The 13,924-nt window shown below is 42.2% G+C and overlaps 1 protein-coding gene across 1 annotated transcript in view; it reads left to right on the top strand.

Annotated features, from left to right (window-relative positions):
- KCNK10 (potassium two pore domain channel subfamily K member 10) overlaps window positions 1-13,479 on the top strand; it is a 104,328-nt gene extending 90,849 nt beyond the window's left edge. Inside the window, exons 5-7 of the mRNA XM_061613240.1 lie at window positions 2,714-2,900; window positions 10,764-10,906; window positions 12,319-13,479. Of these exons, the coding sequence (XP_061469224.1) occupies window positions 2,714-2,900; window positions 10,764-10,906; window positions 12,319-12,939 (951 nt within the window). The 3' untranslated portion in view covers window positions 12,940-13,479. The remainder of the gene's footprint in view (window positions 1-2,713; window positions 2,901-10,763; window positions 10,907-12,318) is intronic.
- Window positions 13,480-13,924: the final 445 nt, after the last annotated feature.

The following is a 13,924-nucleotide window of genomic DNA, read 5'->3' as shown; positions in this document are numbered from 1 at the left end:
TGGATATGTGGGCATGTGGCACAGAGATAGAAGGACAGGAATGACCAGCATTTTCCAACCAAGCAGCACTAGCAGTCCTGGGGCGTAGCACAGAACTAGTGAATACATTACCTCAGAATCCCTTCCCGAAAGCGTTAGATTGGAGGGCCCTGGTAAAACAATTCCCTCTGATTAGAAGCTATCTCCCTCTCCCCACCCTGACATTTTTCTTATATGGCAAGCTTGGGGAGGAATGTTTCAATTTTTGCAGTCGGCACATTTTTAAAAAATGTGAATTTCCCCAAATCACTTCAGAGGCCACCACTTTGGTTTGGGGTGCTTTGGAAATATCCCACTTGGCTTGGAGAAGCCCCAAAGCGGCCTGCTGTGGTTCTTGTTTGGGGATTTGCCTGATTTGCAGCCTCCTTTCACAAATGGAAAGACAACTGAAATGGTGACAGGGGATTTTGTGGAATTATTGCACTTGTCCCCGCTGCCCCCCATTTGTTAATTAACACTTTAAAGGAAAGCCTGAAGAGGACTGTAGATACTGATGTATCTTGTGCCATGGATTTGATGGGCAGCTTTTTTTTTGTTGTGTTGTATTTCTCCTGTTCATTTGCTATGATTTCTTTGAAGCTAGAGACAGAGTAGATGTATGATCAGGAAAATTACAGAGGGAATAATAACTTGAAGTGTTAGAAGCAAAATTGTGTTGCTGAGACCTATGGGATTATTATTTTTCCCCTCCTGCTGCCAGGCTATTTACTGTGACGTTTCACATTCAGGTGACCTTTTTCAGAACCAAGGAAATGCAGTTTCAGCTTATTCAGTCCGGAGCAATGGGGATGTCTGTTGGCTGGTAGGATTGATAACTGTCCAACTCACAGCTGGCATTTCCATAGAGAATGTGGTAGAGAGAGTTTTCTGCAACCTTATTTCCTTTCTTGGTCCTCTAATCTGAAATGAGATCACGGCTCAGCATAGAAGCATATTCCTGGTTTGAAAAATTAATCTGAAAACGTGAGGGGGACTGGCATAATTCTCATTGAGGTGGTATGTTTTTTTGTTTCACATTTCATTTATACCCTGCCTTTCTTCTGTGGAATTCAAGGCAGTGCATGGAGTTCCCATCCAGGCACTGACCAGACTGAGACCTGCTTAGGTTCAGCAAGGCGATGGCCTCACATGCCTTCAGACCATAACCTGTGGCAAATCATTAGAAAATCAGCTCACCTGGCTGAATGTTCCTTCAACCCCCCTCCCCCAATACCTTTACATAGAAAATAAAATATCAGTGAAAAGGAGTCTAGCTGAGTGCTCTACCTCACACGATAATTTTCTGTGTGTAGGATATTTCTTTGGAGCATCATGATGCATTATGTGATCCATCACCTGTGGAGTCAAGTGGTATTTCCAAGGCACTGTTTTATCACCTCAGTGAGAGCCAGGCCGCAGTCCAGCCAATGTTAGGCATCTTGATGTCCCACTGATTTCAATGAGAAAATTGAGAATATATGCTAAATCTCTCCATTAACATTGGGTATAATGTAATATTTCCTTCCACTCTATAGTAGTTCAGTATAACCTGCCTAGAGCTAATGTAGAAGTGTGTGTGTGTGTGTGTGTGTGTGTGTGTGTGTGTGTGTGTGTGTGTGTGTACATACACACACCATCAGTGCATTGACTCCGGCCTGGCCATCCTGTAATTTATTTATTTAGGATTTTTCTGTGTCATCCTTCAGTAAAAACTCCTAGTGCAGCATACAGAAATCAAGCAAACAATAAATATACAAACTTCTACAAGATAAACTAAAACAGCAGAAACAAGGACTAAAAACAAACCATAGAATTCAGCAGAACAGATAATCCTAATCAACCAACGTACAGTGGGTACTAAAATGCCAGGGGAAATAAAAAGGCCTTTGTGTGGTGCCATAATGACTTCAAGGTTGGTGCCAAGCAAGCCTTCATGGGGAAAGCATTCCACAGATAGGAGTATCATAGCAGTAGGAGTAGGGGACACATTAGTGAAAATTTTGTCCCAGAAATCCTAGTTATAGTATTGTCAAATAGTGTCATAATCCCAGTTATAGTAAGCAGTCCTGAAAGAAAGAGAACTTTGGCCCAGACTAAGGGCATCTTACACTATAACTTCTCTGGCCAGAGCTTTCCACTCTTCTATCTTAACAGGTTGGCTCTGTGCTTGTAACACACAGTTAAAAATAGTTTATTTGCATTTATTTTGAAAGATGTTACCCTGCTGTCTAGCCAATAAAGGGTTTAAGAGGCTCACAAAACACTTTTCTGAAACACACACACACACAACCACATTCCACTGGGTTGCAGAATCTACAACACCATAAGCTGGCCTGCAATAGAAAACAGTCAGTCTTCTTCCAGAATGAGTTTTTCTGGCTTCAAAAAGATCAAACAAAATCTATGGATAGTATTCGGTGCTAGTCCTACTCAGGGTGGACCCATTGAAGTTAATAGATCCGACTAATGTTTATTCAATGGGCTTACCCTGAGTAGGACTTAGCTAAATGCAACCCTATGGTCTGCCCACCTTGAATACATCAGCAAGAGACCCAAACCTGGATTGCATTTCCATTAAATAGACTGGTGGTTGAGCATTTGATGTTTCCAAGCAACAATTCATTTTCTTTCGGTTTCAGGAAACAGTGTGTTATCAATCACAATTAAGTTTATTCCATATCATTTTCCTTTGCAGAAGAAGCAAGTGAGTCAAACAAAGATCCGGGTGATCTCCACAATCCTCTTCATCCTGGCCGGTTGTGTCGTCTTTGTCACTATTCCTGCCGTCTGTTTCAAATATATTGAAGAGTGGTCAGCCTTGGACTCCTTTTACTTTGTGGTTGTCACTCTGACCACAGTTGGCTTTGGCGATTTTGTGGCAGGTAAGACATTTGATTAAGTAAATTGGGACCACAATACGTGATGGAACACCTCTCCCAACACGAACCCACCCATACACTATGCTCAACATCCAAGGCGCTCCTCCGGGTGCCTACTGTGAGGGAAGCTGGGAGGCTGGCAACAAGAGAGAGGGCCTTCTCAGTGGTGGTCCCCAAATTATGGAATGATCTCTCTCACGAGGTGCGCCTGACGCCAACACTGTTATCTTTTCGGCACAGGTCAAGACTTTCCTCTTCTCCCAGGCATTTTAGCATGTGTTTTAAAACTGTTTTTTAAAAAATGTGTTTTTAAATTTGTGTATTTGTTTTTAATGTTTTTAATTGTTGTAAACCGCCCAGAGAGCTTCAGCTATGGGGCGGTATACAAATATAATAAATAATAATAATAATACCTGGGGGAAGTGGAGAGACTTACCCTGTTAAATGCTACACTAATGATACTGGGAAATAGAACTACTTTGCAGAATTTGTGGGTGGGGGATTTCTGCAAATGTGACTGTAACATCATCCACCTAAGGGCAATAAGTGCTTGAATGCAGACTTCCACTGTCATAACCTCAACTGACTGAGGAGCTGTGTTTGCAAATGGTTGCTGTACATGGGTGTCAGGCCTTCGCCAAGTCCCAAGACAGGCTGCAGATGGAGTCCAATTCTGGTACTCATGGGCTGGAGTTGGGAGTTCAGATAATGGATCAAGCAAACAAGAATCCAGGGCCAGAGGCAAATGATGTATTTATTATTACCATTTATTTCCTTCCCTTCACTCAAAGGTCCCAGGGCAGGTTACAACAATTTTAAAATATGACATTAAAAACAATATAAAAACAACCTAAAATTTCAAAATAGGGTGCGTCTTAAAAATACATGCCTTAGATGTCAAAATGATGTCAAGATGACCTTTTGATTAGCAAACTAGTCAAATGTGGACTACATGGAAATACTGTCAGGTGGATTCACAACTGGTTGGAAAACCGTACTCAAAGAGTGGTCGTCGGTGGCTCTGCTTCGGACTGGAAGGAGGTCTCGAGTGGAGTGCCACAGGGTTCTGTCCTGGGGCCAATACTCTTCAACATTTTTATCAATGACTTAGATGATGGGGTGGAGGGAAGCCTTATGAAGTTTGTGGATGATACGAAACTGGGAGGGATAGCTAACACAATGGAAGACAGGAATAAAATCCAAAGGGACCTGGATAGACTAGAAAATTGGGCTGAAATTAATAAAATGACATTCAATAAAGACAAATGCAGGATTCTGCATTTAGGCCACAAAAACAAAATGCACGGGTACAGGATGGGAAATACCCGGCTTAGCAGTAGTGCGTGTGAGAAGGACCTTGGAATTGTAGTGGATCGCAAGCTGAACATGACCCAGCAGTGTGATGCTGCGGCAAAAAAGGCAAACGCGGTTTTGGGCTGCATAAACAGAGCTATAGTTTCCAGGTCGAGGGAAGTAATAGTCCCACTATATTCTGCATTGGTCAGGCCTCATCTGGAATACTGCGTTCAGTTCTGGGCACCTCATTTTAAGAAAGATATAGACAAGTTGGAGTGGGTTCAGAAGAGGGCGACGAGGATGATAGCCGGTATGGAGAACAACGGTATGAAGAAACAGACTGAGGCTAAACCCTGACAAGACTGAGGTGCTACTGGTGGGAGACAAGGCAAGGTTAGGTGATATAGACCTGGTATTCAATGGGGTAAGATTGCCCCTAAAAGACCAGGTTCGCAGCCTTGGGGTCATTCTTGACTCCCAGCTGTCCAGGGAGGCTCAAATTTCTGCAGTGAGCCGGGCAGCTTGGTATCAATTACATCTTATACGAAGGCTGCGACCTTACCTTCCTGTTCATCTGCTCCCATCGGTGGTACATGCCTTGGTCTCCTCTCGCTTGGATTACTGTAATGCGCTCTACGTGGGGTTACCCTTGAAAACGGTCCGGAAACTGCAACTAATACAGAATGCGGCGGCACGTTTAATTAAGAACAGCCATCGCTATGATCACATCACCCCAGTGTTGGTAGATCTACACTGGCTGCCAGTTGCTTACCGGGCCCAATTCAAGGTGTTGGTGATGACCTTTAAATCCCTATACGGTCTCGGCCCAGCTTATCTGAAGGACCGCCTCCAGTATCACCAATTATGCCGCCAAACAAGATCAGCCACACAGGGCCTTCTCTCAGTTCCATCAGCTAAATCAGCTCGGCTGGTGAGGACTAGAGAGAGGGCATTTTCGGTGGCGGACCCCACTCTCTGGAACTCCCTCCCGTTCGATCTTCGTCATGCCCCTTCCCTGAATGTTTTCTGCCGGGCCTTAAAGACCTGGCTCTTCAGGCAGGCCTATGGGATTTCTGTGGCGAGTTAGTTTTGCTGCTGCTGTTAATTATAGTTCTTGGTTTTAACCTATTAATTATTGTGTTTAATTATTGTTATATTGTGTTTTATTAATGGATTGTACATCACCTAGAGTGGCCGTTTTTTGGCCAGATAGGCGACTCAGAAATAAAATTTTATTATTTATTTATTTAAGTCTTATGAGGAAAGGTTGAAGGAACTTGGCATGTTCAGTCTGGTGAAGAGAAGGCTGAGGGGTGACATGATTGCACTCTTTAAGTACCTGAAGGGCTGTCACATAGAGGAGGGTACAGATTTGTTCTCTGCTGCCCCAGAGGGTAGGACTAGGTCTAATGGTTTTAAGTTGCAGGAGCGTAGATTCAGATTGGATATTAGAAGGAACTTCTTGACAGTAAGGGCAGTTCGGCAATGGAACCGACTGCCTAGGGAGGTGGTGGGATCCCCTTCACTGGATGTCTTCAAGCAGAGGCTGGACAGCTATCTGCGGGAGATGCTCTAGCTGTGGATTTCCTGCTGTGAGCAGGGGGTTGGACTCGATGGCCTACAAGGCCCCTTCCCACTCTATGATTCTATGATTCTAAAAGCCTTAGGAACTACCAAAGAGGATTCCCTGCCCCAGCCCCCCTCCCCAAATTTCCAAGGGTGGCGGAACTACCAAAAAGGCCCCCTCTGCTGATCTCCATATCCGAGAGAGTCAGTAGTGAAGGAGGCGCTCTTTCAGATCTTTGGGACCTAAGTCATTTAGGGCTTGTGTGAGCACCTTGAATTGGGTGACCAATGTAGTCATGAACTGGCAACCATAACTACACTGCAAGGCAGAGCATCTGCACTGTTACTCAGTGCAAAAATCAGAGGAATCGATCCTGGAACAATAGTTATGTAGAGGGGGCCCCATTGGTTTCTCAGCTACCTGGTCTGGCCAAGTTGATCAGCTGCAGTTCCCTTTCTGGCCATTATAAAGGTGGTGGTGGGGAACAGAAAGCATCAGGACAACCTCCTTAGTCTGCAAGCTACCTCATTAACCAAAAACAAGGTGGCTACCCCAGCCACTGATTCAAATCTCCCAAAGCCCCTTACAGCAACCCTCTTTCCTGATCCAATAGCTAGGGCTGTAGAAACAGAGCCAGTTTCAGAAAGCCTAAATCCCACCACTTAGCTGTTCAGGAGGAGGGAGAGGGACTGGATTAAGTCTCCCCATGCTCATTCTATCCTACAAAACAGCTGATTGGTAGGATTTTAGCATTTTAAAAGGATTGTGCATGCTCTGTGAGCCTTCTGTTTGATTGGACCCTAGAGGGGAAAGGGAATAATTTCTTAATTGGTTAGTTTATTTTATCCTGGAGTAGGGAAAGAGGTGCAGATGTTAGTGGGGGAAGGGAGGAATAAATCTGGAGAGAAAAGGGAACTTTGCAAAAAATAGACATTCTGCTGAAGAAATGAGTGAACAACCACAATTTCACCAAGTTATTTTACTAAATAGCTCTGTGTGAGAGAGAGAGAGAGAGACAGAGAGAGAGATCTGATTTCCTACTGGAAATCTACAGCAGTTAAATCATGCTTAACAATGAATGCAGCTTTTCTATTTCACACATTTTTTCTAATAAAAACAAGAGATATATTTTAGAAATACCCGAATTCAAAAGTGGAAGACCATAAGTATAAAAAATTAATCTGTCCAAGAAGCCATTCTATGGTATTAGCAAAAGAACTATATATATATATATATATATATATATATATAGTATATATATTATATATTTCCAAGCAATTGGCAACAGCTTTTTAAGAGCCAGCTTGCAGAATTAGGTTTTCTATCCTTAATATGATTTTTGGCGCCGAATCCATCCCATTATAGAAACCTGACATTAGAAGTGAAAGACTAATGAGGTGTGTAGTGCAGATGTTATGTCCTTGCTGGGATGAGAACACTACAATACTGAGTCATAAATATCTGTTCCTGTCAATTACCAATAAGCAAATGTACTCTTTTGGGATAGAGGTCATTTTATTCCTCTGTGGCTATGATGAAGGGAAAGATGCTTTGAATCCAGGTTTACTATAGAATGTCTTAAGCACAATGTGCTTTATATCAGTTGGTATGGGGAGGCTACAATAGGACAGCTACCTGTCCTTATTTGTGGCCTTATTTGTGGCCTTCCTGCAGGCATTTTGTTGGCCACTATTTGCAACAGAATACTGGACAAAATGAACATTTGATCTGCTCCAGACGAGCTCCTCTTGAGATCTTACTGTCTTTGGTTACAATCGCCAGTCATTGTCAGTCATTGCTAGTATACAAACAGCAGTGCTCAAAATGGTCATGAATAGAGGATGTACAGCAACAATAAATGGGAAATGGCTCTTTTTATCTGGTTTTCTTCCAACATTGCAGGCCTCACTTGTATGAATATTATCAGGGGTTAACAAATGTCTTCAAATGAGGATAAAGCCCTGCATGAAGGGGAAAAGATGCAGGCAATTTATCCTTTCATAGAATCACAGGAGTTGGAAGACTATTGAGTCCAACCTCCTGCTCAATGCAGGAATCAAGTTAAAGCACACCCTACAGCTGGCTATCCAGCTGCCTCTTGAATGCCTCCAGTGTTGGAGAGCCCTACTTTCACTTTCTATGAAATTCCAATAAATTCTGGGTAGATTAGGGTGCAATCCTATATTCCAGGTGTTGGCAACATGGTGACCGTGGGTACAATGGCACCCTTCCGATTTTTCCTTGGTACCCACAAAGCTTATGAGCTCTCCTTCTCACAGCCCCCTTGGTCATGAGGTGGTGAAGAAGGTTAGTTTTTTCTCCCTTGGAAACCGAAGAGCTGGAGGAGAAAGCTGGAATAGTGATGCCCTTTCCCACTTCCTCTTTCAGCTCTATTTTACCCAGATCCCTCGGAAAAATTAAATGTATGTGCATGCAGTTTTTCTCTTTCTGTCTCTCGGGAGGAAGGACAAAGTGACAAGAGGGTGTGGTGCCTGTGGCACTCACACAAAAATCCAAATATGCCCACAGAGCTAAAAAGGTTGGTGACCCCTACTATACATCTGGATTGCATCCTTAGATTGTATGGTCCTTACAGTCAGGGTCTGCCTTTTGCTTGTGTTACTATATAACGCTAAAGGAAGGAGAAGAGTAGTAACAGTAGTGGTAGTGGATTCAATGCCTCTTTGGATTCAATGCCATTCGAATTAACTTGACAATGTTTAGAAAACCAGGGAAAGTGAATCTGCAATCCTGAGCATACTTCTCAAAATGGCAAGGTTCCACTAACTCAAGTGAAGCTTCCTGCCCAGTAAATTTGTATAGAATTGAGTTTATCTGTGTTTTCCCAGAAGGTTGACATAGCCAGTCTCTATGGTTTAATCTTCCTCTGAGATTTATGAATGGAATAGATTGTGGGATTAATAGGGATGGAATCAGTCATGACTCTTAGGACATTGGATGCATCCAGAGCAGCCATTAACAATCAATAACATGTTGATAAATGCCATCACATCGAAACGTTCTTCCTGCTGGCAGCTTTCTTTAGAAGATCCTTAAAGGGTGAAGTTATTGTGCGCTAATGGCAATTGCCATCCATGAACACGTCAGTTGTTTGAACCTTCCTATTGCTTGATACTGACAGCCTGCCATGATAGTTTCCCTTTGATCTTGCAAAAACATGTTTGTAAAATACAAATGACACACCACCACAGAGGTGCATAAATCAGTGAACATTTATTGATTTACACCAAAACTGAGTCCTTTTTGTGCATTAATCTGGGGAAATAATTGTACTGCTGATACATTGAGGTGGCACTGGCTGATGGACAAAGGAAACAGCACAGGCTGGGGGCAAGTAGCAGCACTTTCATTATGCTTCCTGCTTACTCCGTTCCTCGGATCGCCTTTATCAGCTTTATGGTATTTTCCCACTGGGACAGGTGTGATCAGAATAACCTCACTGCATCGTAGCAATGAGAGCACAACCACTTGTCCTTTCTTTCTTACTCTGAAAGCCATAAAGTGAGAGCAACGTGTAGTGTATGTTGAGAGAGAAACAATATTTGGGTCCCTGCCAACAACTGTACGCTTTGGTTTTTATATGAGTCTTCAATCATTGTAAGCACGCTCGTGAACAGGCTGGGTAGAATGCACTTTAACGGCTTCATTGGAATGTATCAGATTGCTAACAGCCTGTAAAAGTGCAAATGCTCAGGGGGTAGGAGAGGGAAGACTGAACTAAAGCATGGTGTGGGGAAAAGACAGACAGACAGACAGACGATAGATGATAGACAGATAGATCCTGAGTTCCTTCTGCACCCACATCTAAATAAATGCTCTTGAACAGTGGTGCAGCCAGCGCAGAAGCCCAGGCTCCTGCTCAGCAGAATGAGCAAGATGGCCCTCAAATGCAGGATTTTGAAGAAAGTAAGGTAATACATATTTCCTTATTAAGCCAGTTTGGGTGGGGAGGGCTCCATAAGACCATTTAGTCCAGAGTTTAACATTATCTAAATGCACCACTAATATAGAGTGGGTCTTTCTCAATCAATCATTTGGCTACATGGAAAAGAGGGAAATTTAGAGTTCAGTCCTATATACATTTACCTCAGTTGGAACTTCTGAAAGGACATGTATAAAATTTCAGGTAAGCATTGTGAATTAATCGCACTTAAAATCTATTCTGGGAAATAGCAAAAACATTTCAATCTCAGAACTTGGATTCAACATTTACATTCCAGAACGTTAAGGTATGAAGAAAAAGGACCCTGCACGATCATCTCCTATATGTTCTGCAAGATGGTTGCTTCTGTAATTCGTTGGAGTTCTGCTTTTTGTTTCTTTTTAAAAACAAATTTTCACTTTGTTTTTCTGCTACAGCACAATGCTCTAATGAAAAACAAAATTAAAAAGAGGAAATAAGTAATTAAAGGGCCAGTTTCAGTTACCAACTTGCACCTGCTTTATTTGCTGTTTCAATTCCTGCTGGCTGCTGAGGCTGAAGTTCTTATCGGCTGATTTTAAAGGACAGATTTAGTGCTGCTATTTTAATGCCATTGGCATGGAGGAAATTATTTCAGGAAATGAGTAAGAAAATGAAGCCTCATTTTCAGAAATACTATTGATTGAGAAAAGGAACCACTGCCATAACAAATGGAGAGATTATGCCAATGGAAGGCTTTGATCCTAAGCAAAAGATTCAGAACTTAATTGGGCTTATTTCTGAATAAGAGTATTTCGGATCTTATTGTAAGTCTGCAATCCTACAGAATGGCAAAGATCTCCTTTAACCTTGACAGGAGAATATAAGTTTATCAAGCAGTGAGCTGCACACTATGATGAGCTATCATTTTGTAAATGGCCATCTGCAATGTTTGAAAAAAAAGTGGGCTGAAGACTTAACAGTGATGAAACATGATTGTACTCTTTGATATTTCTGCATCTAAGTAATTCCTGAGTGCAAGCCAAACACTATTTGTTTTTGTCTGGCTTTTTCACCACAGGAGGAAATGCTGAAATTCCTTACCGGGAGTGGTACAAGCCCTTAGTATGGTTCTGGATCCTTGTGGGTCTTGCATATTTTGCTGCTGTCCTCAGTATGATCGGAGACTGGTTACGAGTTCTTTCAAAGAAGACTAAAGAGGAGGTAACTACAGGCAAACCTCAGGGGGTACTTTTTCAGTTAGCATTGGCTTTGATTTGCCTTTATTTGTTTGTTAAATCTGTTTTAGAAGATTTATATCCTGCCTTTCATTCTTCAAAAATGTGCTCAGAACAGCTCATATCAAATTTAAAAACAAAATACTGGATTTTTTTATTGTGGTTCCCGGGTGGTCATCCATCCACGCAATGACCAGATCCAGACCTTCTTAGCATCAGCTCAGTGATAGCCTTGTGTGCCTTCAGGCCATACCCTGTGATGATATATACAATAATGGAAATGGAAATGGACTGCCTTCAAGTCGATTCTGACTTATGGCAACCCTATGAATATGGTTTTCATGGGAAGAGGTATTCAGAGGAGGTTTACCATTGCTTTCCTCTGAGGCTGAGAGGCAGTGACTGGCCCAAGGTCATCCAGTTATCTTCATGGCTGTGTGGGGATTCAAACCCTGGTTTCCCAGGTCGTAGTCCAACACCTTATCAACTACACCACACTGGCTCTCACACAATATCTTAACAGAAGCATCAATAAAACAATCACAGCAGATAGAATCCATTAAAACAACCAGATTATCTGCACTACAAATTTCTCAGCAGGGAAATTGCAAGTCTATTTAATAATAGCAAGACAGTGGAGGACAAGTAGAGAGGGAGCCAACTGGGCCTCCCTGGGAAGAGAATTTCAGTGTGGTCTCAGAGAAGTCTCTCATATGTGTCTCAACCAGCCTTCCCTCAGCCATAGATGGGGGACAGAAAAGAACTGCCCCATCACTTCTATTTAACTTTCTTTTAGTATTCGTTCTGGTGGCACTTCATAGAGCTGCTGTATTGATCATATAGGATGAAAGAAAAGGAACCATAAACTGATTGAATCTGAAAGCACTTTGATGATCAAAGCTAACATCATGGGGAAAACAGAAGGGTGTGTGCACATTTATTAATACTATGCAGTGATCTCCTGGTTTCAAAGAAATCTACCCCGTGCAAAAAACGAAACAAAACAAAAAACAACCCAGCTCTTTGTGATGAATCTCAATTTGTAATTTAAGGTTGGCACTGTACATCAAAATAGCATGTTTAGTATTAAGCTGTAATTGCATGTCATAGCTTTGCAACAACTGGTCTCAAAGGGAGCTCTTACAATTGTAATAGCTTGTTTGAAAGAGACATTTGGCCAGTGTTGTTTCCCATGTGGCTCTAAATGCATTACTTTAAATGGTATGAATGCAATATAATAGGAAGTGGGCAAGAGCCATTTGGAAATCAAGTGAATAATCTATCCAGTGTAGCTCCCCCCCCCATTTGATCTAAATTTGTGGGTGTCCCATTTGATCTAAATTTGTGGGTGTCTCTTGATTTCCTCATCTCTTTTTTTTTATTTTTGCAATTCCATAGGTTGGTGAAATAAAAGCCCATGCAGCTGAATGGAAAGCCAACGTGACTGCAGAGTTCAGGGAAACACGGCGGCGGCTGAGTGTGGAGATCCATGACAAGCTCCAGAGGGCAGCCACCATTCGGAGCATGGAGCGCAGGCGCCTGGGGCTGGACCAGAGAGCTCACTCACTGGATATGCTCTCTCCAGAGAAACGTTGTGTCTTTGCTGCCTTGGACAGTGGCCACTTCAAGGCTTCATCTCAGGAAAGCATCAACAACAGGCCTAACAACCTGCGCCTTAAAGGGTCCGAGCAGCTGAGCAAGCATGGGCAGGGGGCGTCCGAGGACAACATCATCAACAAGTTTGGCTCTTCATCCAAGCTGACCAAGAGGAAAAACAAAGACCTGAAAAAGAGCATCCCGGAAGATGTACGCAAAATATATGAGACCTTCCGGAGCTACTCCTTGGATGAGGAGAAGAAAGAGGAAGATTCAGAGAAAGTGTGTCACTCAGAGCATTCCAGTACTGCCGCCCTCACCAATTGTATTGAGCAGCACTTGGACCTAGAGAATGGTATGATCCCCAGTGAAACCAAAGAAAGGGAACATGAAAACAAATCATTACTTGAAGACAGAAATTAAATGTAACAAAACAAAACACTGACTCTAATGAACCAATGTTTGTCTTTTATATATGTACAAGATATATATAGAAAGATAGATATATGTATCAAGACATGTGCCTTATACAGACTCCTAATTCAGTCTGAATTCCATAACATCCTAGAATATTTCACTGTGCCATAATGATGGAAGTTTGCTCTGCCAAAAGAAATCGTGAATATGACACTGGAAAATGGCATCTGAAGGTGGAATATTGACAATGTCAGCCTACATATGCTAACCATGGGGGAACTTCAAAGTGCTTTGGTGATACAGCTGGAAAGGTGAACACCACGGTGGGAGTGTGTGGGAGCAAAGACAGACCATTTTGGGAAGTGAGGAAAGAAGGCCTCTGTTTATCTTTTCAGTGGATCACAAGTTCATTGCTTCTCTCACTGCTGAATTTGTTTTATTTTATCAAAAGGCAAAATAATGGGGTGAACACTCAAGTTTAAAATAAGGCAGTGCTTATGATTTGGCATCGGATGCAAATACAATTGTTCTCCCATTTTGTATTTTATATATATACACACACACACACACACACAAATGGATGAATTAGCTTTCAGTAATCCAAAATTAATAAATAAATGCCCATGCACAAGGAAGTCATCTGGACACTGCTGAAACATTGATGAAAATACACCAGGATATTTTTTGTTCCAGAAACAAACAGAAAACGCACAAAAGCAACACACTGTGAATGTGTTCGTAACAAATTAAAAATTTAGAAGAGGGGGAAAGTGGTGGTGGTGGTGGTTCTCCTTGCCCTTGGAAGAAATTCCTGTTACAAACTAATCGTATGCTGGAGAAACATCACCATTTCAGAATTTGCATTGTTTAAGGGAGGCAAAATGTCATAACCTTGTGCTTGGTTCAGTAAGCAGTGAGCCACTTGTTTTAAAATGCTCACATCCACACTTTGTATCACTGAAGGAGCTTCAGTTGTAATGCTGTAATACTA

The sequence above is a fragment of the Rhineura floridana genome, chromosome 2, assembly GCF_030035675.1.
Source record: "Rhineura floridana isolate rRhiFlo1 chromosome 2, rRhiFlo1.hap2, whole genome shotgun sequence".
NCBI classification, from domain to species: domain Eukaryota; kingdom Metazoa; phylum Chordata; class Lepidosauria; order Squamata; family Rhineuridae; genus Rhineura; species Rhineura floridana.
This window is presented reverse-complemented; position numbering and strand designations above follow the sequence as displayed.